The sequence below is a fragment of the Thunnus thynnus genome, chromosome 19 (assembly GCF_963924715.1).
Source record: "Thunnus thynnus chromosome 19, fThuThy2.1, whole genome shotgun sequence".
NCBI classification, from domain to species: Eukaryota; Metazoa; Chordata; class Actinopteri; order Scombriformes; family Scombridae; genus Thunnus; species Thunnus thynnus.
Window position 1 is genome coordinate 3,137,016 of NC_089535.1, and position 24,430 is coordinate 3,161,445.

The 24,430-nt window shown below is 38.6% G+C and overlaps 3 protein-coding genes across 3 annotated transcripts; all 3 read right to left on the reverse strand.

Annotated features, from left to right (window-relative positions):
• Positions 1 to 1,140: 1,140 nt before the first annotated feature.
• Positions 1,141 to 12,342, reverse strand: LOC137171167 (drebrin-like protein B). The gene is made up of 15 exons (XM_067574947.1): positions 12,033 to 12,342; positions 10,946 to 11,001; positions 10,747 to 10,859; positions 9,838 to 9,912; positions 8,044 to 8,187; positions 7,877 to 7,954; positions 6,834 to 6,985; positions 6,688 to 6,742; positions 5,710 to 5,775; positions 5,497 to 5,605; positions 5,166 to 5,393; positions 3,316 to 3,384; positions 3,110 to 3,204; positions 2,092 to 2,161; positions 1,141 to 1,980 (listed from the first exon to the last, which is right to left on the reverse strand). The coding sequence occupies exons 1-15, from the start codon at positions 12,113 to 12,115 to the stop codon at positions 1,844 to 1,846; spliced, it is 1,530 nt and encodes a 509-aa protein (XP_067431048.1). The 5' UTR covers positions 12,116 to 12,342; the 3' UTR covers positions 1,141 to 1,843.
• A 534-nt stretch (positions 12,343 to 12,876) lies between these two features.
• LOC137170669 (tripartite motif-containing protein 16-like) lies at positions 12,877 to 15,982 on the reverse strand. The gene has a single exon (XM_067574189.1). It carries the CDS (start codon positions 15,573 to 15,575, stop codon positions 13,905 to 13,907), a length of 1,671 nt encoding a protein of 556 aa, XP_067430290.1. The 5' UTR covers positions 15,576 to 15,982; the 3' UTR covers positions 12,877 to 13,904.
• A 5,753-nt stretch (positions 15,983 to 21,735) lies between these two features.
• LOC137170668 (tripartite motif-containing protein 16-like) lies at positions 21,736 to 24,208 on the reverse strand. The gene has a single exon (XM_067574187.1). The coding sequence runs from the start codon at positions 24,041 to 24,043 to the stop codon at positions 22,367 to 22,369; it is 1,677 nt and encodes a 558-aa protein (XP_067430288.1). The 5' UTR covers positions 24,044 to 24,208; the 3' UTR covers positions 21,736 to 22,366.
• Between the last annotated feature and the right edge of the window lie 222 nt (positions 24,209 to 24,430).

Consider the following 24,430-nt stretch of genomic DNA (forward strand, 5'->3'; position numbering starts at 1 on the left):
CTTCTTCTTCTTCGTTTTTGGGGTTTGACGGCAGCTTGGTGTTGCATTACCGCCATCTCCTGGAGGCAGTCAACTACTACAGTTTCCGGTTTGTCAGATTTTTTTCCTATCAATCCTGTTCTTCAAAGAACTGGAATGGAAGAAGTACTCAGATCCTTTATTTAAGTAAAAGTATCAATACCAGAATGTAAAAATACTTAATTACAAGTAAAGTCCTGGATTCATAATCCTACTTAAGTAAAAGTATAGAAGTGTTACCAGCTAAATGTACTTAAAAGTACTAAAGTAAAAGTATTTGTTTTGCAGAAAATTGGGTTGTGACTGATATGTTTAATATATTTAACAGTTAATGTACAAGCAACAATTTATTATCATAGCTGGTCCAGGTGGAGCTAGTTTGAACTGCTATAAGGGTCACAAGATAAATCTGAGGGGTGTTAAGTTGATAGATTGGGTAGGAAAGAAGAAAAAACATAGTTCTGCTACATAAATTTGGATTCATTTATTAAAAATGTTTCTTTAATCTTATGTTTTTGAGAAATATTGGAGAGTTTTACCTCTTTGGGCCTCAAACTGTTATTTATTTGAAACCACGTGAACTGCTAACAACTCTGACATCTGAAAAATGACAAGATATATCTACACAATGATTTTTTTGTAAGGGTCTACCATCCAAGATGTTTGGGAACTAATCTTTAACAATGCAGTGTCATTTATAAGCTTGTCAATATGTTATTTTATGTAAATTTTTAATCTAAGTAACTAAAGCTGTCAAATAAATGTAGTGGAGTAGAAAGTATAATATTTCCCTCTGAAATGTAGTGGAGTGGAAGTATAAAGTAGCATCACATGGAAATACTTAAGTAAAGTACAAGTACCTCAAAATTGTATTTAAGTACAGTACTTGAGTAAATGTGCTTAGTTACTTCATGGGGGAATTAGGAATTATTATTGTGCACAACTTCCACATGAAATTATTCATCCAGTGACATATTAGAGTAGGTATAATAACAGGTAAATAGTCCTCCTTGTTGGCCACACAAGAGAGGTCAATGAGAATTATGATTGTTATTAATCTCAATCATGAATTTGCAAGGGTTTAGGTCTTTTAAGGTTAAATGACTGAGATTCAAGCACAAGAAAACACAAACAAGTCCACTTTAATTACATACACATTTATTACTAATACTACAGCTACAAGTACTAAACACTACATTTTACAGACAAGGCACAAGAGGGAAAGGGAAACTGGTACACAAGGCTATGGCTAGTGAATGATTGAAATGCATGATGCAGAGTTATCTATTGTGCAGTTGACCTGATAAACAGATGGGATGACTGTTACCTGAGAAGCAGCGAGTCAAATCAACGGTACAACAGCTTAGTTCTGAATTGCCAATTGAAATTACAAATCATGAAAGCTGTTGTCTATGGCTATCTTGTCCACTCTCTAATTACCCATAATGCCCATGTGCACAGCAACCCAAATGAGTGTGACCATAGTGCACGTGAGTTACTTATTATGTCATTCAGTTTTAACATTTTTGTTTTTCTTCTATTATCTGGATGTGTGCACAAATAAAGTAAAAATGATTACAAAATTAAATAAAATAATAGAATTACTAATTTTATGTTTTTATCACGAAAAATGTATTTAATAATGTATGTTACTGAGACAAGGATTTGATATTTATTGTGATTTTTCCAACAGTGTATTAATCCAGTCAATGATGTTAAACAGTGAGAGATTTTGACAGAAACAAACCTTTAATATGACAAAGACAAGACAAACAGGTTGATGTAAAAGAAATCATCTTCATCCATTTCCTGCAATGGAAACAAACTAGAGAAGCTCAACGTAATTGGCGGGAAACATGCCGTAGTGTCCGTCAGGTCCGTAACCTCTCCACCAGCCCTCGTCCACCATGTCTATCTGTGTGATGATGTCATCGGGGTCAAAGGTGATCTCAGTGTCATCAACTGTGGAGGACAGGTGATGGTGAGGTCATCAGCATACAGTAGTGTGTGTGTGTGTGTGTGTGTGTGTGTGTGTGTGTGTGTGTGTGTGTGTGTGTGTGTGTGTGTACGTACCAGCCTGGTAGTCATACAGAGCTCTGGCAGAGATGTTCTGTCCACTGCTCTCTGTGTTAACGTCTCCAGTCTGAAATTTTAAAGCAGATATAAAGACATTTCACAGTTATTTTCGTCCTTTTGAGCTCCTCTAAACTCCTCCTGCTTCCCATTTATGTTTAAAGGGATAGTTTGACACTTTTGGCAGCAAACTGGTTAGCCAGGTTTCCATCCAAACACAAATTTTAACCAAATTAATGCATGTTTCTACTCCTGGTGTGTGAATATTAGCAGATAAACTTATTCTCCAGTCGGTGCCATTAAACCACACAACGAGATGACATCATTGACAGAGCGACAGTCAAAGCTCTAATGGTGGAAAACATGATGGAAATATGACATTCCTGTTAGTTTCATGTATTGATGTGAGGAAGGTTACAGTCTCCTCATCATCGCTCCACACAGATCTGATGTTTTCAGCTCTTCATTGACGTTTAAGTCACATGATTCACGTACGTCATCATTTATTCACTCAGTCTGTTTATATTTTTATCCACAGAGCTGCTGTTACATCTCAGACAGGAAAGACTTTCTTAAAATTTGACTTTTCCTTCTTGAATTTCTGAAGTTTTTTAGGCACAGATTGAAAATATGTGTAAAAACAGGTGGATGGAAACACACTTAGTAATGATACAAACGTAAGATGATTATTAAATGTCTGAAATTTTAATTTACTCCTCATAGGAGGGTTAGTGAACACATATATAACGAATGTGTGACCAGAATATATAACGAGTGAATATATAGTGTGTATAGTGAGGTTTTGTAGAAGGAATATAGTAAAAAATGTCTTAGTAATTATGATGTTTTTGGCCACAATAATGGCACAATGACATTTTCATATAGCATATTAACATCTCTGTAGCACATGTCTGATGATGCTGACAGAAGATGGACGAGGTCTTAATAAACTGAACTCCAGAAACTAAACGCTGCTACTGTATAATATGAATATAATATAATATAAAGTTGGACTGACTGTTGGTGTTTGTTCGTAGACATTTTCATACAGATCCTCCTCTATCACCGCTGATTGTGGTGCTTCATACACATCTTCTTCAGCTGGGAATTCATCTGTAGATTGGATGAAACATTGATAAGATCTCACAGTGTAAAAATATTGTTAAATTATATCAAATAAAAATAATTCTTGTACATTTAAATCATCAGTTCAGTTCATCATACCTTGTGTCGCTTCATCTGCATCATCATCAAACTCATCTGACCACTCCTCTTCTTCTGTGTAAGCAGCATCTGAGTGTGTTAAAGACAGAAAGAGAGACATTATGCTACTTAATCACCATTTTGATTCTAATTGTCAGGATATTAAATCGGGATATGAAAGCAGACAAGCCACCATCACTGCAGTAGTGAGCTGTAGAAGTAGCTTCACCAGCTTGTTGACTTTTTACTACATTTTACATCGTAAATAACTTCAGTACAAAGTCCAGAGGTTGTGATCTGTAGCACAACAAGCTAGTGAAGCTGTAAACAGAACCACGTTCCTGCACATGCTCAGTAGCGTCTGCATTACACAGAACTACTCTCTGGAGACTGAAAACATGATGCTGTTAGTCTTTGGAGCCGTTTCTAAACAAACTAACGTGACCAAACATGGTGAAGGAACATGTCACCCAGTGCAGCGGTGTGACTCACTGACGTGTTTTTAATAGTTTCTGGACGACAACAGAGGAATAAGATATATCAGGCTTTAGATACACACGTTATACTTGTTAGTAGATCAGTTCATTGTTGGTTTGGATCCAAATATGAGATTTGTTGACAAGAAAAAAAATATAGAAAATTGCCAGAGTTAACCTTTAAATTAAATTTTATCTCTTTGTTGTAACAAACTTGGTGCCACTTGATTTTACTCAATGAAACTCTCACACTGGAGTCAAACAAATCAAACTGATCAAACTCCAAAATTCTGCTTAATAACATGTTTTTAAATTAAAACCCTTAAAAACCCAGAAGGAATGAAAGCTCATGATTGACTGTGTTGTTGTGTTTATTAACCTATTTTGGAGCAAAAACCTAAATTAAATCAAGCAGCAACCTCTGGGACTGTAAAATGAAGCCAATGCGGAAGTGCCAAAAACTGCAGTTCCTTGAATGGCCACTTGAGGGTCCAAAAGCGAGTCAATTTTAACAACCCCCATGTTAAAATGCCCAACTTTACAGCAGAAATAAACATGTTTACAGCCTGGTACAAAAAACGGTTTTGGTCTCTGTAGCTAATTTCCTCTTTCATGACAACTGTTCGGGGGGTGAATTCTTTTATAACTCACACGTTTAAATTTTATTAAGCCGTAAAGTTCTGCATAATGAAGGACATGGCTGCTTTGAGTGACAGGTCCGCCAGCTGCTAGGTGGCTTGTTTCAGCCATTCGGCCCCGCCTCTTTGCCCGTTTTTGATTGGCTGGGAGTTAGGCAGCGTCACGCACTGCCAAGATGGCGACGGCCGGAGCGGCTTGCTTTGAGCTTCAAAACCGCTCTTCAGAAACCAACGGGTGACGTCACGGTAACTACGTCCATATTTTTATACAGTCTATGAATTAAATACAGCAATGAAAATGTCTGTAGCTCTTGAACCACAGTGACTATATTCATAAATAAGGTCTTTCCGGACAGGAACCCTCCCAGAGTTTCATGTGAAAGTGTCAGACGCACTCGATTTGTTACAGAAACAGAGCAGAAAGCATTTGAAGTCAGTAAAATTTAAAAGATAAAAATGTGTTTTCAGTCTAAATAACTGCCTGTGTCTTTGTCTGTAAAGGTTGAGGACAGTTAGGGTCTGTACACTAAATACCTGCCTCACATTTAAGGAAGATAGCTCATAGTATGTCAATTCTACAGTGTTTTTTTTATTCGTGAAAAGGTCCAGGCAGATTTCCAAAAAGGAAATTTGGAGACTCCATATTTTTGTAAACACAAAATCTTCCTGATTACAGCAAAAAACACAAAACTACTGGACGACTGGTGGACGTTGATGAGGTTAACAAACAGGCTGCAGTATTAGCTGTGAGTCTGACCTGCAGCTGGAACAGGTGAGGCTGCCGTCTCTGCTGGTGTAGGTGAGACAGCTGCAGCAGGTGAGTGAGACAGCTCAGGTGAGGCAGGTGAGACGGGTGAGACGGGTGAGGCGGGTAAGACGGGGGTCAGGGGGGTCACAGCTGGAGCGTTGGAGGCCGGATACTGAGGCTGCAGCGGAGTTTCTCCCTCCAAGGATTTCTGAGACAAAAACGGACTCTGCAGCTTCCCTGAGAGACAGAGAGACAACGTCGGTATAAATAGTCAGTTCAGGTGTCGTCACGTGTTGTTTATTTGTGTTGTTTATTTGTGTTGTTTATTTGTGTTGTTTACCGGGTCTGGACTCAGCAGGAGACTGTCTGTTGACCTCAGAGTTCTGCTCTCGCTGCTTGAAGACGTCTCTGGGATTGAATGATCTCTGAGATATCAGTGATTTGGCCTCCTGAGTTTCATTAAAAAAAGAAACATGTTAATATAATTATAATTTAATGTGATCATATAATTCTTTATTTACAGATAAAACGTCGGTGCATCTTTCATGCTCACGTTTGCTTTCTGCACAGATGCAGCAGAGTTGATGCCGGTTTTCTTGTTTTCTTTTTCTTGCTGGTTCTAAAAGAAACACGTGATTTTATTTCACTGATTTTATTTTTATTTGTTAACACATTTCATCCATTCATGTACTTTGTTCTCCATCATACAAACTCATCATAACTCATCATAACATAAATATCATATAAATCCAATATCAATAATTTTAAATCAAAAGAAAAAAAAGAATAATAATATAATAAAATAAATAATAATAAATTCAAAGGTAAATGAAAGCTAATTGCAACAGTAATAGACAAAAGGGACTATATGTCATAATAGTTCCCTTTAGTCAGCATAACATTTAGAAATTAAACTTTCTGAAGGACCAAAGAAGAAGAAGAAAAAAAAAAATAGCAAACACCTTAAAGGAGGTTTATGACCAGTATCATCAACTGGGCAAAGTGGGCAGCTGAGCACGATCCCCAGTCTAGAGTTGACTAATCGATAAGTCGATTTGAAAATGAATCTATGTATTAATCTATTATCTATTAATCTAAACTATTTCAAGCAAAAACCAAACATTTAATAGTTCAAGCTTCTCAAATATGACGATTTGCTGTTTTCTCTTTAATTGAATATCTGAACATTTTAGACAAAACAAGCAGTTTAAAGACTTCAGTGTGGTTTCTGAGAAGTTGTGAATGCAATTGTTTAAATAACATTTCATAGATCAAATAATTAATTGACTTAACGTGAAAACAGTCAGCATATTAATCGATAATGAAAATGTCTTTATCATGGTAACCAGAGAGGTATTACATAATAAGGAAATACAGTTCCTCGTTATAACAGGAAATGTTTTCTTGTTATAACGAGAAATGCAAACGTGCTGCTGTACACACATATTATAGTTTGATTGATGATAAGAAAAGTATATAAAACCACCAGACTTGTACTGTAAGAAAAGTGTTTGTCTGTTCAGTTACTCACCAGTCGCTGCTGCTCTTTCTCTCTTTCTTCTTCTTCTCTCTGCTTCTGATAAATCCTGACACACAAACACACAACAGTAGCTTTGATTCTTGGGTAATGTGTGTGTGTGTGTGTGTGTGTGTGTGTGTGTGTGTTCTTTGACTCACTTGTCCTGTTCAATCTGCAGAGCTCTCTCCTTCGCTCTCTTCTCCCTCTCCTTCGTCTGCTTCTCCTCCATCTCCCTCCTCTCCCTCTCCAGCGTTTGCCTCTCCAGCTCCGCTCGCTTGCTCTCCTCCTGTCGACGAACCTCCTCGTCCCTCTGAGGAAGACGTTTTATTTTAAATGAAATGAAGCTGAATACTCTGGTTTTGTGGTCAGTGATTAGCAGTGGTGGAAAGTAACTAAGTACATTTATTCCATTACATTTATTTGACAGCTTTAGTTACTTTTCAGATGAAGATTTGACACAATGGATAATATAACAAGCTTTTAAAATACAACACATTGTTAAAGATGAAACCAGTGGTTTCCAACCTTTTTGTCTTTTGACGTCTTACAAAAAGCAGTGTGTAGTCGGGGTCACATTTCACATGTCTATGAGTTGTTAACAGCTCCACCAAATAGTGATTTTTCCCTCTAAACTTCTCACATGCTTTCATTTCAATAAATGTTCAAATGATCCAATATTTCAGCAAAAATCAAAGATTAGAGAAAAAGTCCAAAAAACTGAAAACAGATTTGTGTATCAGAACTTTGTTTTTTCTTCTTTCCTCTCCCATTAATCATCTCACCACCCCTCAGATTTATCTGCTGACCCTTTGGAGGGGCCCGACCCCTAGGTTGGGAACCAGTGGACTAAACTAGCTAACTGTATATAAAGTAGTGTAAACTAGCTCCACCTCCAGCAGCTACAACAGTAACATGCTGCTCTAACACTGATGCTTCACTATTAATAATCTAATGATGTCATATATAATAATATATCAGTCAGAGGGACCAAACCACTACTTTTACTGCAATACTTTAACTACATCAAGCTCATAATACTTATGTACTTTTACTGCAATACTTTAACTACATCAAGCTCATAATACTTATGTACTTTTACTGCAATACTTTAACTACATCAAGCTCATAATACTTATGGTATTGGTACTTTTTACTGCAGTAAAGGATCTGGATACTTCTTCTACTGCTAGATTAATGATACCTGAGCTTTGACCCAGAAGTCGTCTTTGTTGATTTGTTGAATTTCCTCCACAGCGTTGACTTTCCGATAGACTGAACCCTGTTATATCAGCAGAGAAAAAGGCTGTGAGATTATAAATGATGCTCAAAGTTTCCATATTTTAGTTTGTGGTCTGCAGGTCGTCTCACCACAGGTCCTCTGGGTGCGTCTCTGTATTCTTGTGTTTGTTTGTGGAAGTTAAAGTTGGCTCCAGACGCTTTGGCCACCTTTGACAAGATGGTCTCTGGCTCCACGTCCTGCTCTCCCCGGGCGTTTATAGTCACATGGGCTCCCTGCGATCACAGACATGTTAGTGATCATCAATGAGCCTGGATCATACTACACAGCTGCATCCACAAAACAGCCACAAATCAGCATTTTTTTTGGAAATGTTGCTTAAATTTAAATAAAGATGAGATTTGAAAAGAAATCAGTTACACATCAGTTAACATGACTAAAGGAGATATTAACTCAGCCTGTCACCATCAGGCACAAACTTTTGCATCACAACTATTGTTTAATTTAATTTAGAGTGGTATTTACTGGTGAGATTAAAAATGTAAATGAGTTGCAGTTCGTGTGTGAGATCTGATGTTGGCCTGTTTTAATGCAAGTCTGTAAAGAAATAAAGCGTAAACAGAAAGTGTTTTCTGCTGCTGAATACTGGTGGAAGAGAACTGCATGAATGTATTGATCCAGCATGAGGAACATAAACGTATTTGAGGAAATATGAGCTAAATAACTTCATGTTGTCAGCTCAACAAACAGATTGAATGAGTTATGAAACATCAGTGGGAGATTTTTGCTCGAACTTCCTTTGACAAGATTGTGTCTGTAAACAGATAATATAACAGTTAATAACTATAATTGTCTGTTTCAGTCACATCACGCTGGAGCTGCTGTCAGTCAGGAATAATGTGCAGGAGGGAAACCGAAAGATAAACTAACTTTATAACATTTAAAACTGTGTCGCTCTCTGTTTCTGTCTGCTATAGTCAATTCATGTCAAAAAGCTTTATTAGCATGACCATAACAAAATACAGTACTGTCAAAGTTCTGTACCAATAATGACTGTTGACAACATTTAAAAGAGGAATCTATACACACACATTTATATATATAAATACATATATACAGTCTCTCTGTTTCGCTGTGATTAAACAGAGCTGCAGATTCAGTTTCCTGCTGCAGAGGTCGGTCTGTGCTGAGAAATCAGATGCAGCAGATGTTTGTATGAATTTACATTCTCTCCTCTTTTGCACCTCTAGGAACATACATGTTACATTAGACTAACATGCAATTTGCAGTGGTTCCACTTCTATTATTTTTAACCAGTGCAGTACCCAAGAGGCAACCTCTGGCGCTGTAAGATGAAGCCAGTGCGGAAGTGCCAAAAACTGCAGTTCCTTGAACGGCCACTTGAGGCTCCAAAAGCGAGTCATTCCCCATAGACCCCCATGTTAAAATGCCCAACTTTAGGCAGCGTCACGCACTGCCAAGATGGCGACGGCTGGAGCGGCTCACTTTGAGTTTCGAAACCAACGGGTGACGTCACGGTAACTACGTCCGTATTTTTATAGTCTGTGTGAGTGTTCACCTTGTTAGCTTAGCATAAAAGCATGCTAACTTTTGCTAATTAGCATTAAACACAAAGTACAGCTGAGGCTGATGGGAATAGTTTTGCACATATTTTCATAAATAAAAGTATTGGATAAACAGAAATTTTGGTGTGATGAAGGATCAGTTATTACATTTCATCCTCTGAGGAACATGAACGTCTGAACCTCATTTTACAACAATCCATTTAATAGTTGCTGAGATATTTCAGTCTTGTCTTGAGGCCATTTTGCTAGCCGTGTCGCTAGTGTGGCTAAAACACTGATGAAAATCTGCTGCTGTAAAAAAGAAGCAATATTAGAGGAATATTACAAAGTCAGACTCACCTTTAGGAAGTTGGCTATTGAGCTCACATGATTGGCACATAATCCTTTCCGAGAGTCCTTCACACCTTCACCTGTCTGTTGAGTGTATACATACATACAATATATGACACATACATTTATAAATACCAGTATACCAGCAGCAGTGTTGCCAGACTGGACAGTTTTCCTCCCAGCTGGACTCTTTTTTATTAAACTGGACGAGTTGGGGCAGTTTGTGATGATTTGGGCTACTTTTTGTAGCTTTAGGTTAAATTATAACTCAAACCAAAACTAAAATAATGTCATTTCAGTTCATTACAACTAAGATGAAACTTTATTTTCCTATTCAAATTATAATTCTGTTATAATTCTGTAATAAAACACGTCATATGAGTGAGAACTTTCAACATTTAATGCAACATTATTTATTCTATTCTATCTATTCTATTTTAATTTCTATTATATATTTTCTGTATTATAATTATAGTAACTGTGGTTTTAAGTTTGCACAATTACAGTATACCGATAAAAGGAAATACAGTGTATTTTATTTCTTTCCCCAACTAAACTAAACTAAGCAGAGGAACCAGTAGAGAACCTCTGAAGAACCATACAGGGGCTTAAAAGGTTCTATGTATGGCAGCAGTGCTATTTAGCACCTCAACCACCCCAAAGAACTGCTGAGGAACCACCTTTTTTATATAAACAGTATATATACTGTATATATAAGTTTTTGATCCAACGCTTCAGTCACTAAGACTTGATGATGTGCAAGAACTTTGCTGATATTAAGATCTAAATTAAAATTAAAAATTGGGGTATTTTAATGATGATTGGGCAAGTTCTCTGTACCTGTAACTCATGAAGGAATATCTGTATATTTGCTTGTCTTGCATGTTGCGTGTGTTCATGTGTGTTTGTGCGTCTCACCCAGTTTATGAGGACATATTTGGGCAGACCAGAATTGGGGTCCTGGACGCGACAGAAGGCGTACATCACCTTCCCACTGCTCAACTCCTCCACCATCTCCTCTAATCCACCGTCTGCACACACAGGATCATATTATTCAAGACAAAGAGTAAAAGAATCACTCATCTGTTCACTCTGTTTTACAACCATCAGATCTTACCTCCTTTTTCTGCCAGACGGATATCATTACTGTTCCCTTCATAAGTAAACAGCGCCCTGAAAACACACAAATGTATAAAAAACAAAATGATATAAAACTATCATGATGTCAACTCAGATCATAAAGTATTGCAGTAAAAGTACATAAGTATTTATGAGCTTGATGTAGTTAAAGTATTGCAGTAAAAGTACATAAGTATTTATGAGCTTGATGTAGTTAAAGTATTGCAGTAAAAGTACATAAGTATTATGAGCTTGATGTAGTTAAAGTATTGCAGTAAAAGTAGTGGTTTGGTCCCTCTGACTGATATATTATTATATATGACATCATTAGATTATTAATAGTGAAGCATCAGTGTTAGAGCAGCATGTTACTGTTGTAGCTGCTGGAAGTGGAGCTAGTTTACACTACTTTATATACAGTTAGCTAGTTTAGTCCACTGGTTCCCAACCTAGGGGTCGGGCCCCTCCAAAGGGTCAGCAGATAAATCTGAGGGGTGGTGAGATGATTAATGGGAGAGGAAAGAAGAAAAAACAAAGTTCTGATCCACAAATCTGTTTTCAGTTTTTGGACTTTTTCTCTAATCTTTGATTTTTTCTGAAATATTGGATCATTTGAACATTTATTGAAATGAAAGCATGTGAGAAGTTTAGAGGGAAAAATCACTATTTGGTGGAGCTGTTAACAACTCATAGACATGTGAAATGTGACCCCGACTACACACTGCTTTTTGTAAGACGTCAAAAGACAAAAAGGTTGGAAACCACTGGTTTCATCTTTAACAATGTGTTGTATTTTAAAAGCTTGTTATATTATCCATTGTGTCAAATCTTCATCTGAAAAGTAACTAAAGCTGTCAAATAAATGTAGTGGAGTAGAAAGTACAATATTTCCCTCTGAAATGTAGAAAGTAGCATCACATGGAAATACTCAAGTAAAGTACAAGTACATTAAAGTTGTACTTAAGTACAGTACTTGAGTAAATGTACTTAGTTACTTTCCACCACTGATGGGTTTGCTGATCACAGATTACACTCAACAAGGAAGTGAGATATGTAACAACTTTTCTAACTCAGAGATAACTCACCAGTTTGTGTTTGACTTGCCGTCCACCACTTCTTTATAAGCAGCTATGAGTGCAGGACCGTTCTTACTCAGATTCACTGCCATTTTCTTTCAGGTTTCTTCATTCACAGATTCAAACAAGCTGATATTAATCCCACACAAACTCACACCAACAGACTCAGGAGGAGGAACGAGAAAACAACTGCACAGCTTTCTGGAAAATCCAAATGTATATATATATATATAAAAAAAATGATCCTACAATCTCCGTCTTTGTATAAAAAGCTCCGCAGTATCAGAGCTGAACGACTGCAGCTCTGATTTATTGTGACTTCCAGAGAAGATTTTTGCTTCACTCTGATGTGTCAGACCAGTTTTGGGAGCAGATAAAAAACCAGATCGACCACATTCTCAGAGAAATACTCACCTCGTTCATTCATCAGCAGCAGGAGAGTAAAGTATCTGAAAGAGAGCATACACCTTATTCATTTTATCCCGGGGTGTGTTCTCCTGGGCCACTGATTGATCGGTTTCTCTGCTGTACTTTTATTTCCTTTGTAGCATTTTGGGGAACTTCTTACTGCACTAAAACTGTGTCTCTAACCTATTACTTCCACTGGATTTATGTCTCTATTTTTAACTTTTCAATATCCTTTCAAAAACTTGTCTATTCATTTAATTTGCATGTTTAGGTGTCACGCTGTTTTCTTTTCCTAATGTTTTAATGCATTATGTAAACACTTTGACTTACCCTTGCTTGTGTGTGCGTGTGTGCGTGTGTGTGTGTGTGTGTGTGTGTGTGACCTGAATGACAACAAACAGGGTGTGATCGAGGGTGATAAAATGAAGCATCCGCCTACAAAAAGTGAACTGCATGGATTTTTTTAATACATTTTTTGTCTTAACCTTTATTCATAACAAAGTTTTTAACAATATAATATAAAATGCCACAGGGGGGAGACAGAAGAACATGTATAGATATATATATATAGCTGGAGTACTTTATCACTGGCAGGGGGAAATTAAAGTGTTGCAGCAGCCACTTGACATAAATCAAAATACAAAAAAGAGAGTAGGTAAAAAGGCTAAAATATATACCATTACTAAATTAACTTACTCAAATATAACAATGTATAAAAAACAGAATATAGTATATACAAAGCAAAGGACATAAAATTAAAAAGAAAAGCAAAGATAGGGGGAAAACTGCCTCAAATAAACTCTCATTTTAGTTTCATCTTTCCTCCAGAAGCTTTGAATGATTATGTAAAGCTTCATTATTGATTATGTAAAGCTTCAGATTGTTCACACATCCAATCAGTGAAGTCTGTTAAATGACTCTTATTTAATGTTCAGATTCACTTCGTCCACACAATCAGTTAGTTTAACCCAGAATATCAGCTATGTACAAGAACATAATAAATGATTATTATCATGATAATTACAGTTTGATTGTACATTTCTATATGAATTTACAAAGTGGTTTTTAAGTGGTGAGAACAAAATATCTATGATGAAGGAAGTTCTGCTGTTTTCTCTGTTTAAGAAATAAAAGCACACAAATACATCAATACAAACATGAAACTAACATTTAGAACAAAGAGAAGTTTATATTTTCATCCAAATAAATGTCAGTGAAGGTTAAAAACATCATCATGAGCAGTGATAGCCTCCATGGATAAAAACACACAGGAAGAAGTGACATTTAAAGAAACTCAAAACATCAACAGAACAACAAATGAAAAGAAAAAAGTGTTGATAATCTCAGTTTGATTGACAGCTGATCTCTGTGCAGTTCAGAAACACCACAGCAACGAGCTCTCAGAGACAATGGAGACAAAAACATGAAGAATTACAACAGAATCTGACACATGAAGTCTGAAATGACTTCTGTCTATTTGAGTTTACACAACTCAGCTGTGTCTCCAATAGCTTTAAGCCAAAGTCCAGCATAGAGAGGCTGAGTGAATGTGGTCTGGACTCTGTGGAGGAGAGTCATGGTTTTAGAGACTCTGTAGAAGGACAGAATACCTGCTCTGTGATCCAGGTACACTCCTACTCTGGAGGAACCAGGACCTGAGACCGGAGTTGAGATGTTGTTGAACCAAAATGAAGAACTGTTAGCGCCACAATATAAAGCCCAAGATTTGTCATTACGTCCAAATCCACATTCATGCGAGTTTTGTGCTCTGCTGATATTCTTGTATGCGACTGCTACACTAACTCCTCTCCCTCTCCACTCCACCTCCCAGTAACAACGTCCAGTCAGACTCTCTCTACTCAGGACCTGAACCCATCCAGTGAATCTGTCTGGGTGACGAGGATAAGACTGTTGTTGACTCATTACTTCTACTTTTCTGTTCCCCTCAGATAACAGCAGTGTGTGTGCCGTGTTTGGATCCAGAGTGATTTCACGTGAATATTTTAAGAATCCAGCTCTGGTCTTGGGTTCTGGTTCTGACAGTAAAACGTCCACTTCAGTCACTGTCAGTGAGATGTTTGTCCATTTCTCCCTCAGGATGTCCTGTAGTTGATCTCTGAGCTCTGACACAGCTGCTGTCACATCCTCAAAGTATCTCAGAGGACGGATATTGATGCTGGATGAGTCTGTAGATGCACTGAGTTGTGACAGTGAGGGGTAGTTGTGTAGAAACTGGTTGTGATCCTCTGTGTGTGAGAGCTGCTTCAGTTCAGCGTCTTTCCTCTTCAGCTCAGTGATCTCCTGCTCCAGCTTCTCCTGAAGCTCTTTGACTCGACTCACTTCATTTTCCTGCTGGGATCTGATCTGCTGCTTCACATCAGAGCTTCTTTTCTGGATGAGACGGATCAGCTCAGTGAAGATCTTCTCACTGTCCTCCACTGCTTTATTAGCAGAGCGACTGACGGCCTCCACCTCCTGTTGAAGCAGCTTCACATCTTTCTCTCTGTCCTGGATTCTCTGCTGGATGTTTTGTCGACTCACCTCGAGCTCTCTCTGCCTCTCAGTCCTTTCTGCTGCAGCTGAGACTGTGTCGTGGCCTTTATGTTCATCCACAGAACAGAGATAACAGATACTCTGCTGATCAGTACGGCAGAACATCTTCATCACCTCATCATGACGAGAGCAGATGTTCTCCTGGAGCTTCTCTGAGGGGTCGACCAGCTTGTGTTTTTTAAATTTAGTTGATTCAAAGTGAGGCTGGAGGTGTTTCTCACAGTAAGAGACGAGACACTGCAGACAGGACTTGATGGCTTTCAGCTTCCTCCCAGTGCAGAAATCACAGGCCACATCTTCAGGTCCAGCATAGCAGTGATCAGCAGGAGCAGCTTGGAGTCCAGTCTTCTTCAGCTGCTCCACTAAAGCTGCTAACATGGTGTTTTTCCCCAGGACAGGCCTCGATGTGAAGGTCTGTCTGCACTGAGGGCAGCTGTAGATCTTCCTCTGCTCCTCTTCATCCCAGAAGCCTTTAATACATCTCATGCAGTAGCTGTGTCCACAGGAAATAGTCACCGGATCCTTCAGTAGATCCAGACAGATCGAACAAGAGAAGGTTTCTCTGTCCAGCTGATCTCCTTTCTGCTCCATTTCAGCTCTCAGTGGCAACGACCGTCTGAGTTTCACTTCCTGAGAAGTTGAACAGGTTTAAGCTCCGATCTGAACAACATGTGTTTCTGCAGTGAATGCAGCCTGCAGCTCTTGTACAACATTACATGTTGCTTACACCCATCTTCAAATTGTAGATCTGAGGGGGAGGGAACAAGGAAACACAGTATGAGCACAGGGTGGAGCTTGTTGTGTTTGAGAGCAGAAGAGGGAGGGCTTATCAATGATTCATTTCAGGAAGAGGAGCGGTACTGAGAATTAAACTGAGTTTCCTCATTTACAGTGAAGTCTCAGTTAGTGTATCACAGTCTTAAAACCTGCACAACAATATCGTGACAGGGTTCAACCTCTACACATAATGTAGTAATTCAATCTCTGCGTGCACCTAAAAAAAAAGAAAAACTCTCTCAAATCGACTAGAGAGGAAGTCAAGATGATTGACATCAGGAGATGGGGTCTCTGTGACATCATAATAATAATAATCATGTTTCCCTTCCAACCTTCACTAACAAGCTGATGAAACCATTTTACTGGTTCTTCTGATATACTGTAAACTATTCCAGATGTCAATGCTGGAATAACTGTCCCAGTGTGGTGAGTTTGTTTAACTAACTGTTATATAATACATACATTGTGACAGCAACAGCACAGTATGTGTTATATCTAGATTCAATTTTCTTGTGAGATCGTCAGCAGAAATTGTCATGACCATTCCTCGTCTAAACAGGAGCTCACTAAAGAGATATTTTATTGGGACATTTCACCCCCTGCAGAGAGTAGAAATCTTTATTTTTTAAAATAATAATTCATTGTTCTTTTTTTGAAACAAGGTATACTTTGGATATTAGGATTAAATTGCTGTGTGGTTAAAAAGAAAAGTGACAAAGACATCTTCTGCCCGAGCAGGTCAGTTTAATGTTTCCTCTGAAGAAAAACAAAGTGTGATCTGACTGAGACGACATTGAGAACAAAGTCCATTTATGATTTATTGCTCCTTATATGATGATTTAAAGACTGTGCTCGTCAACAAAACTGTGTATACAGTAATGTTTAGATCCTCCTCTGTTGCTCTTCCTGAGCTTTCTTCCATTGTTTTCCTGATAAAGGGTCTTTTTAGGTGTTTTTTCTTTATTTGAATCGAGGGTCTAAGGTCAGAGGATGTTGTGTTGCTGTACAGACTGTAAAGCTCCCTGAGGATAATTTGTGATTTGTGATATTGGGCTATACAAAAAGCAAAAACAGTGATACAGTCATGTGAATCATTCTGATTGGTCGTTTTTTCTGCCATCTGCTGGTTTCAATGAAAGACTCCTCTTTAATCCCAACATGTACAACTTTATTTAAATAATCAGTGTGAGCTGCACATTTAAAATAGTGAATCTAAGAGTCAGAAAAGAAGAGAAAGTAGAAAAAGAATGAAAACATTTTATTACCATGAAATTCACCAGTGTCCATTTGAACCAAGTGTTTGTACTTTTTTCTCCCCAGGTGTTTGAATTCAACATCTGACTTCATAACAGTTTTTGTGACTGAAAATTTTGTTTATTATGGACAAATGAACATCAAACACAAACAACAAATGAATGAATGTCAGTCAAAGACAATCACTAACAACCTGAGATTCTCCCGTATCAGGTGTGCGGTGGCCTAAAACCAGGATGACGTCTTTTTAAAATCCTTTACGCTCGATCAGCAGCAGAGCCACTTTGTGAAGAACTTCAGGTGTTCTCCAGCCTATGGACACTTGTGGACGAGGCCTGCAGAGGAGTCTATCTCACACTCACACACACACAAACACACACACATTAGAAGACCTGCAGGGTTGCACAATCACAGACCACTGCAGCTACTGAGCTGTTTGTCAGGAAAAGGAGCTATCATGTCCTTCAGCTCAAAGCCGATCGCCAAAACTGTTTCTGAGAATAAAAGGAAGAAAAAGAAGAAGAAGGCAAATGAGTCTTCACTTTTTACTCTATTATTGAGTCAACACACAAGACACCAGATAACTGAGACATCATGTGTCTCATGTGTCACTTTACTCTCAGGGATAAGTTTCTCCACTTCTTTAAAACAATGTCTGAGCTGGCAGTGTGTTGGTTGTGGCTCATAGTGATGAACCTACAGATAATTATCAGCGACTCTGCAGCTCCCCTCAACGTTACAGAGCTTTACAGAGAGTTTCAGCTCTTTGTGTATAGCTGTCTGGTTGCAGCTTTACTGTTTTGGTTCACTCACAGGACTGTCATAGCATTGTTTTGGGCCACAAAACAAGCTCTAAAAAGCCACTGTACACTACCCACTCAACACCAAATAGTGAACAGACACAGTTAGCTGTAGACTAGCTGGTGACCGTAGTGGAGCATTTAGATATTTCCCTTCATTTGCAGTCAGATCGAGGAGAACAGAGGACTGTAAAACCCATGGACTTACAAATGTGGTTGTAGATTTTGTCTAATTACAATTAATATTGTATGTTAGTATATGTGTGTATATCACAATATATGTTGTTATGTACTTAAGTTAGACTTTTATTCCACTGCTTTAAGGCCAAGAAATGTACCACTAACATAATCCCATCATCCATGATGATATACAACACTATCATGTTTAGTATCATTTTGCTTGTTTCACTTTCAGAAAGCTAAAGCTACTATTGAAATTGCAAAATTGGGAATCATGCAATTACTAAATTGTAAATACTTTGATTAAAAGAATAACCACATTCAGGAATTGTACCCGCCTGTTCATGGACAGGAAGGGACTGTCTCTGCTCCCCCAGAACTCTGCAACCCCTGGGATTGGCCGAAACTTCAAAACAGTGTCTTATCTGAGACTCTAGGCTGCTTTAGGCTGGTTGCTGGCTTGTGTTCCAGGCTGCCTGCTAGTTTCTTCTTGCTTTTGTCTTGTCTTCTTGCTTTCTGCCATGCCGGTGGAAAGTTTGCATTTTGCTAGTCTGAAGATGTGACTCAGAACAATAGGAGGTGAAACCTCAGAATCTAGAGTCATGAGTTGAGGGTCAAGCCTAGGAGAGCATGAAAGCATAAACCAGGAACTCTCCTCCAATGGGAACTTTTCAAGCACATTACAAGATCCAGACTCCAGCTCCTCACCCCAGCGCATCAGACTCCATTCGTCACAAGAAGCCACCCCAGGGAGCAAGCAAGTATTTGTACAATACCTTCATCAACTTGCTTAAACCCTGGTGCTTTCATGATTTGTAATTAATTAAAAAAGTATTGTATTTCATGTGTTTGTTTGTTTCTTTCTTTCTTTATTATTTCGGGACATCAAACCTAAATTTGACCCCCTAAACATGCTCAAAAACTCACCAAATTTGGCACGCACATCAGGTCTGGTGAAATATTTGATGAAATGTAATAATTAACCCCCAAAGTGCCAAAATGTGCTCTCTGGCACCACCTATGTAACTAAAATGGCCGCCATGACCCGTAGGAATGTCGTAGAGAGATCAAACCAAAACTCAATTATTCGTCTCATCAAGACCTACAAATAATACACTGACACCCCTGACCTAAATCCAGTAGGAAGTCCGCAATTAGCCTTTCAAAATAAGACTTTGCCCCAATTTTGGCCTCCAAACAAACGCTATCTCCTCCGAGGGCGTTAATGGTATCGACTTCAAACTTTGATACATGACTTATGACACTGTGCTGAAAAAAGTTGTTCTTGTACTGCTTTGTAACAACTCGAACGGTTTGGATTTTATAAGCCCCAAAAGTTGCAGTGCCACATCACCCTTACAATGTATACTAAGATAATACATAGGAAACACATGTAAATCATGTGATATCTTGTCTGTTTTCGATGAGAACATAAATCTGTTGTCACAATAGAACAATACTATAAATTTGAATTTCACTTTGTTGGTAAAATCACATATCTGAACCACTCCATGGCTAAAATGAGCTCTTCTTTGTTTAGAAACAATATGTATATGCTAAATGTCTTTAAAGAAGCAGCCTTTACACCACTCAGGGGTTTTTGTTTTTAAAAGCAAATTGTTTTATTGGCATATAAAATTGCCCCCCACCCCTCTGATTTCATCAGGTGGGGGACAATGATATAGTTTGATGTGGTTTATTGTAAGATTCCATGTTGGTTTTCCTCCTGTCCTCCCCAATTTTTGGAGTCACCAGCCTCCACTGGTGTGGGGGTTGAATGCAGCTCATTTTTGTAGGATACAGCAGAAAGGCCTATATACATACAGTACATTATATACAAACTTTGTATGAAGTTTGGTGTTATTATCAGTTATTTACAATAATTATAGGTCTTATATTTATAATTCAGTAGTGGGGATGACCTATGAGGGGAGGGGAAAAAATGGAGTGAGGGTGATAGTTTAGTGATAAAGTGCTGAAGAAAAATACCATCAAAACTAAAATTTGTAGCTCTGTACTGCAGTTTTTCCTTTATTAGGGCCCGAGCACCTAGCGGTTCACTCACACTCTCCATTCAAATATATGAGTATTTCTCTGTGTCCAGCTGCAGTTACTTATTGTCTCTACACACCTGACAGTACACATGTCAATCAAACTTTCAAAATAATAGCACACCACACTTGTAAGAAATATCCCTCATTTTTAAAAAGCAAAATGATCTGATCCTGACGGGCCAGAGTGCGAGGTCCCGACCAACGCTGCTTGCAGCTTTAATTCTAATTGACCTCTCTTGTGTGGCCAACAAGGAGGACTATTTCCCTATTATTATACCTACTCTAATATGAGTTATGTCACTGGACAAATAATCTCATAATTCTCCCCTAAAATCATGAAGCTATTTGTGTGCACAAATTCCTACAGAGGTCAGACACATGTTATCAGACAGACAGAAAACTCACCCCTTCCTAGGTAGGAAGTTGTGGGATTCATCACTTTTCTCGTTCTAAGAATTTTCTCTGAAGTTCAGTGCTATCATATAAACAGACTGAACTAACTTTCTTCACAGGAGAGAAACACTTGTTTGAATTCTAGTGATAATGTCTTAATCTAATACCCCAATCAACTAAAATACTGAAATTCATGCAAAATTAATATTTTGTTCACCTTATTATCATCATCATGGCTGCCAGTTTACCAAGAGGGTTTTTAGTTTTTTTTTTAGTTTTTATTGGCATGTTTTCTTGCTGCAACTTCTACACTTCAGTAGTTTGTAGGAAACTTCTCTGACTGTGACAATTGTCTCTGTGTCTCTGCAGATCTGTGTCTGGTAATGACATACTTAACTGTTCATTTAGTAGGCACTATGCAGTAAATACTGATTGAGTATGTAGTAGGTAGTATGATGTATGTGATTTCGTACACAGCCTATAACTGTAACACTGACGCTACATTCAGGTCACATGGGAAAGATGGGAGAGAAGAGTTTCCAGTCCACAAATACTATTCACATCAGTGTTCAGGTTGGAAACAGAACTTGGGAATGTGAGATTTGATGATACAAGCTGCAATTTTTCTGACTTCTTGTGAATAATTATATGTTCAGTTTATAATTGAATAATGTTATGACTGGACATGATAGAGTCTATATTTGTTTAATTTGTTGTTTTTCAAATATGAATTTTTTTTAGTAAAAACTGTAACACTCAGTAGTTGAATGACGACTGAGAAAGCTTTGAAACCACATTTATCTTCACCAAACATCTATTATTGCATCTTCACAGCTTCTAACTGGAGTAACAATGTTTTTTCCTTCTGATGTTTATTACGATTGAACTGAATTCAGCATTTGATATGTGCAGAGTTGATGATTCCTGAGTGGCTTCTGCAATAGAAAAGGTGGAGTTACGTTACCTGTGATGCTGCAATAAATCAATCACAATTGTCAGGTAACTAATCACCACTGTTTTAGATACATTTCCTTGTTGTCAATTAATATAAATTACAAAAACTCTACAGCACAGCAGGCTCTGCTCTTTTCTCTGTGACAAAGCTGCTTTAATGAAGAAAGCTGAGAGTACAGAGACTGACTGACAAATATTTGTCTGCTCTGAACATGAACTCTGTAACTTGTGGTGTTTCAGGAAAAAAACTGCCTCAAATAAACTCATTTGAGTTTCACATTTCCTCCAGAAGCTTTGAATGAGACCCTGAGATGAAGACAGAAGAAAATACTTTGCTCATTGTTGAAAAAACATCTTTATTGATTATGTAAAGCTTCAGATTGTTCACACATCCAATCAGTAAAGTCTGTTAAATGACTCTTGTTCAATGATTTCATGTTCAGATTCACTTCATCCACACAATCAGTTAGTTTAACCCAGAATATCAGCTATGTACAAGAACATAATAAATGATTATTATCATGATAATTACACTTTGATTGTACATTTCTTTATGAATTTACAAAGTGGTGAAAACAAAATATCTATGATAAAGGAAGTTCTGCTGTTTTCTCTGTTTAAGAAACAACAGCACACAATTACATCAATACAAACATGAAATTAACATTTAGAACAAAGAGAAGTTTATATTTTCATCTGAAGAAATGTCAGTGAAGGTAAAAGACGTCATCATGAGCAGCGATAGCCTCCATGGATAAAAACACACAAGAAAAATTGACATTTAAAGGAACTCAAAACATCAACAAAACAACAAATGTAAAGAAAAAAGTGTTGACAATCTCAGTTTGATGGACAGCTGATCTCTGTGCAGTTCAGAAACACCACAGCAACGAGCTCTCAGAAACAATGGAGACAAAAACATGAAGAATTACAACAGAATCTGACACATGAAGTCTGAAATGACTTCTGTCTATTTGAGTTTACACAACTCAGCTGTGTCTCCAATAGAATAATTAAGCCGATGTCCAGCATAGAGAGGCTGAGTGAATGTGGTCTGGACTCTGTGGAGGAGAGTCATGGTTTCAGAGATGCTGTAGAAGGACAGAATACCTGCACTGTGATCCAGGTACACTCCTACTCTGGAGGAACCAAGACTTGAGACGCGAGTTGAGATGTTGTTGAACCTGAATGAAGAACTGTTAGTGTTACAATATAAAGCCCAAGATTTGTCATTACGTCCAAATCCACATTCATCCGAGCCTCCTGCTCTGCTGATATTCTTGTATGCGACTGCTACACAAACTCCTCCCCCTCTCCACTCCACCTCCCAGTAACAACGTCCAGTCAGACTCTCTCTACTCAGGACCTGAACCTCTCCAGTGAATCTGTCTGGGTGACTAGAATAAGACTGTTGTTGACTCATTCGTTTTGCTTTTCTGTTCCCCTCAGATAATAACAGCAGTGGGTATGCTGTGTTTGGATCCAGTGTGATTTCACGTGAATATTTTAAGAATCCAGCTCTGGTCTTGGGTTCTGGTTGTGGCAGTAAAACATCCACTTCAGTCACTGTCAGTGAGATGTTTGTCCATTTCTCCCTCAGGACGTCCTGTAGTTGATCTCTGAGCTCTGACACAGCTGCTGTCACATCCTCAAAGTATCTCAGAGGACGGATATTGATACTGGATGAGTCTGTAGGTGCACTGAGTTGTGACAGTGAGGGGTAGTTGTGTAGAAACTGGATGTGATCCTCTGTGTGTGAGAACTGCTTCAGTTCAGCGTCTTTCCTCTTCAGCTCAGTGATCTCCTGCTCCAGCTTCTCCTGAAGCTCTTTGACTCGACTCACTTCAGTTTCCTGCTGGGATCTGATCTGCTGCTTCACATCAGAGCTTCTTTTCTGGAGGAGATGGATCAGCTCAGTGAAGATCTTCTCACTGTCCTCCACTGCTTTATCAGCAGAGCGACTGACGGCCTCCACTTCCCGTTGAAGCAGCTTCACATCTTTCTCTCTGTCCTGGATTCTCTGCTGGATGTTTTGTCGACTCACCTCGAGCTCTTTCTGCCTCTCAGTCCTTTCTGCTGCAGCTGAGACTGTGTCGTGGCCTTTATGTTCCTCCACAGGGCAGAGATAACAGATAATCTGCTGATCAGTACGGCAGAACATCTTCATCACTTCATCATGAAGAGAGCAGATGTTCTCCTGGAGCTTCTCTGAGGGGTCGACCAGCTTGTGTTTTTTAAATTTAGTTGATTCAAAGTGAGGCTGGAGGTGTTTCTCGCAGTAAGAGACGAGACACACAAGACAGGACTTGAGGGCTTTCAGCTTCCTCCCAGTGCAGAAATCACAGGCCACATCTTCAGGTCCAGCATAGCAGTGATCAGCAGGAGCAGCTTGGAGTCCAGTCTTCTTCAGCTGCTCCACTAAAGCTGCTAACATGGTGTTTTTCCCCAGGACAGGCCTCGATGTGAAGGTCTGTCTGCACTGAGGGCAGCTGTAGATCTTCCTCTGATCTTCTTCATCCCAGAAGCCTTTAATACATCTCATGCAGTAGCTGTGTCCACAGGAAATAGTCACTGGATCCTTCAGTAGATCCAGACAGATCGAACAAGAGAAGGTTTCTCGGTCCAGCTGATCTCCTTTCTGCTCCATTTCAGCTCTCAGTGGCAACGACCGTCTGAGTTTCACTTCCTGAGAAGTTGAACAGGTTTAAGCTCCGATCTGAACAACATGTGTTCCTGCAGTGAATGCAGCCTGCAGCTCTTGTACTGCATTACATGTTGTTTACACCCATCTTCAAACTGTAGATCTGAAGGGGAGGGAACAAGGAAACACAGTATGAGCACAGGGTGGAGATTGTTGTGTTTGAGAGCAGAAGAGGGAGGAGTTATCAATGATTCATTTCAGGAAGAGGAGCGGTACTGAGAATTAAACTGCGTTTCCTCATTTACAGTGAAGTCTCAGTTAGTGTATCACAGTCTTAAAACCTGCACGACAATATCGTGACAGGGTTCGACCTCTACACATAATGTAATAATT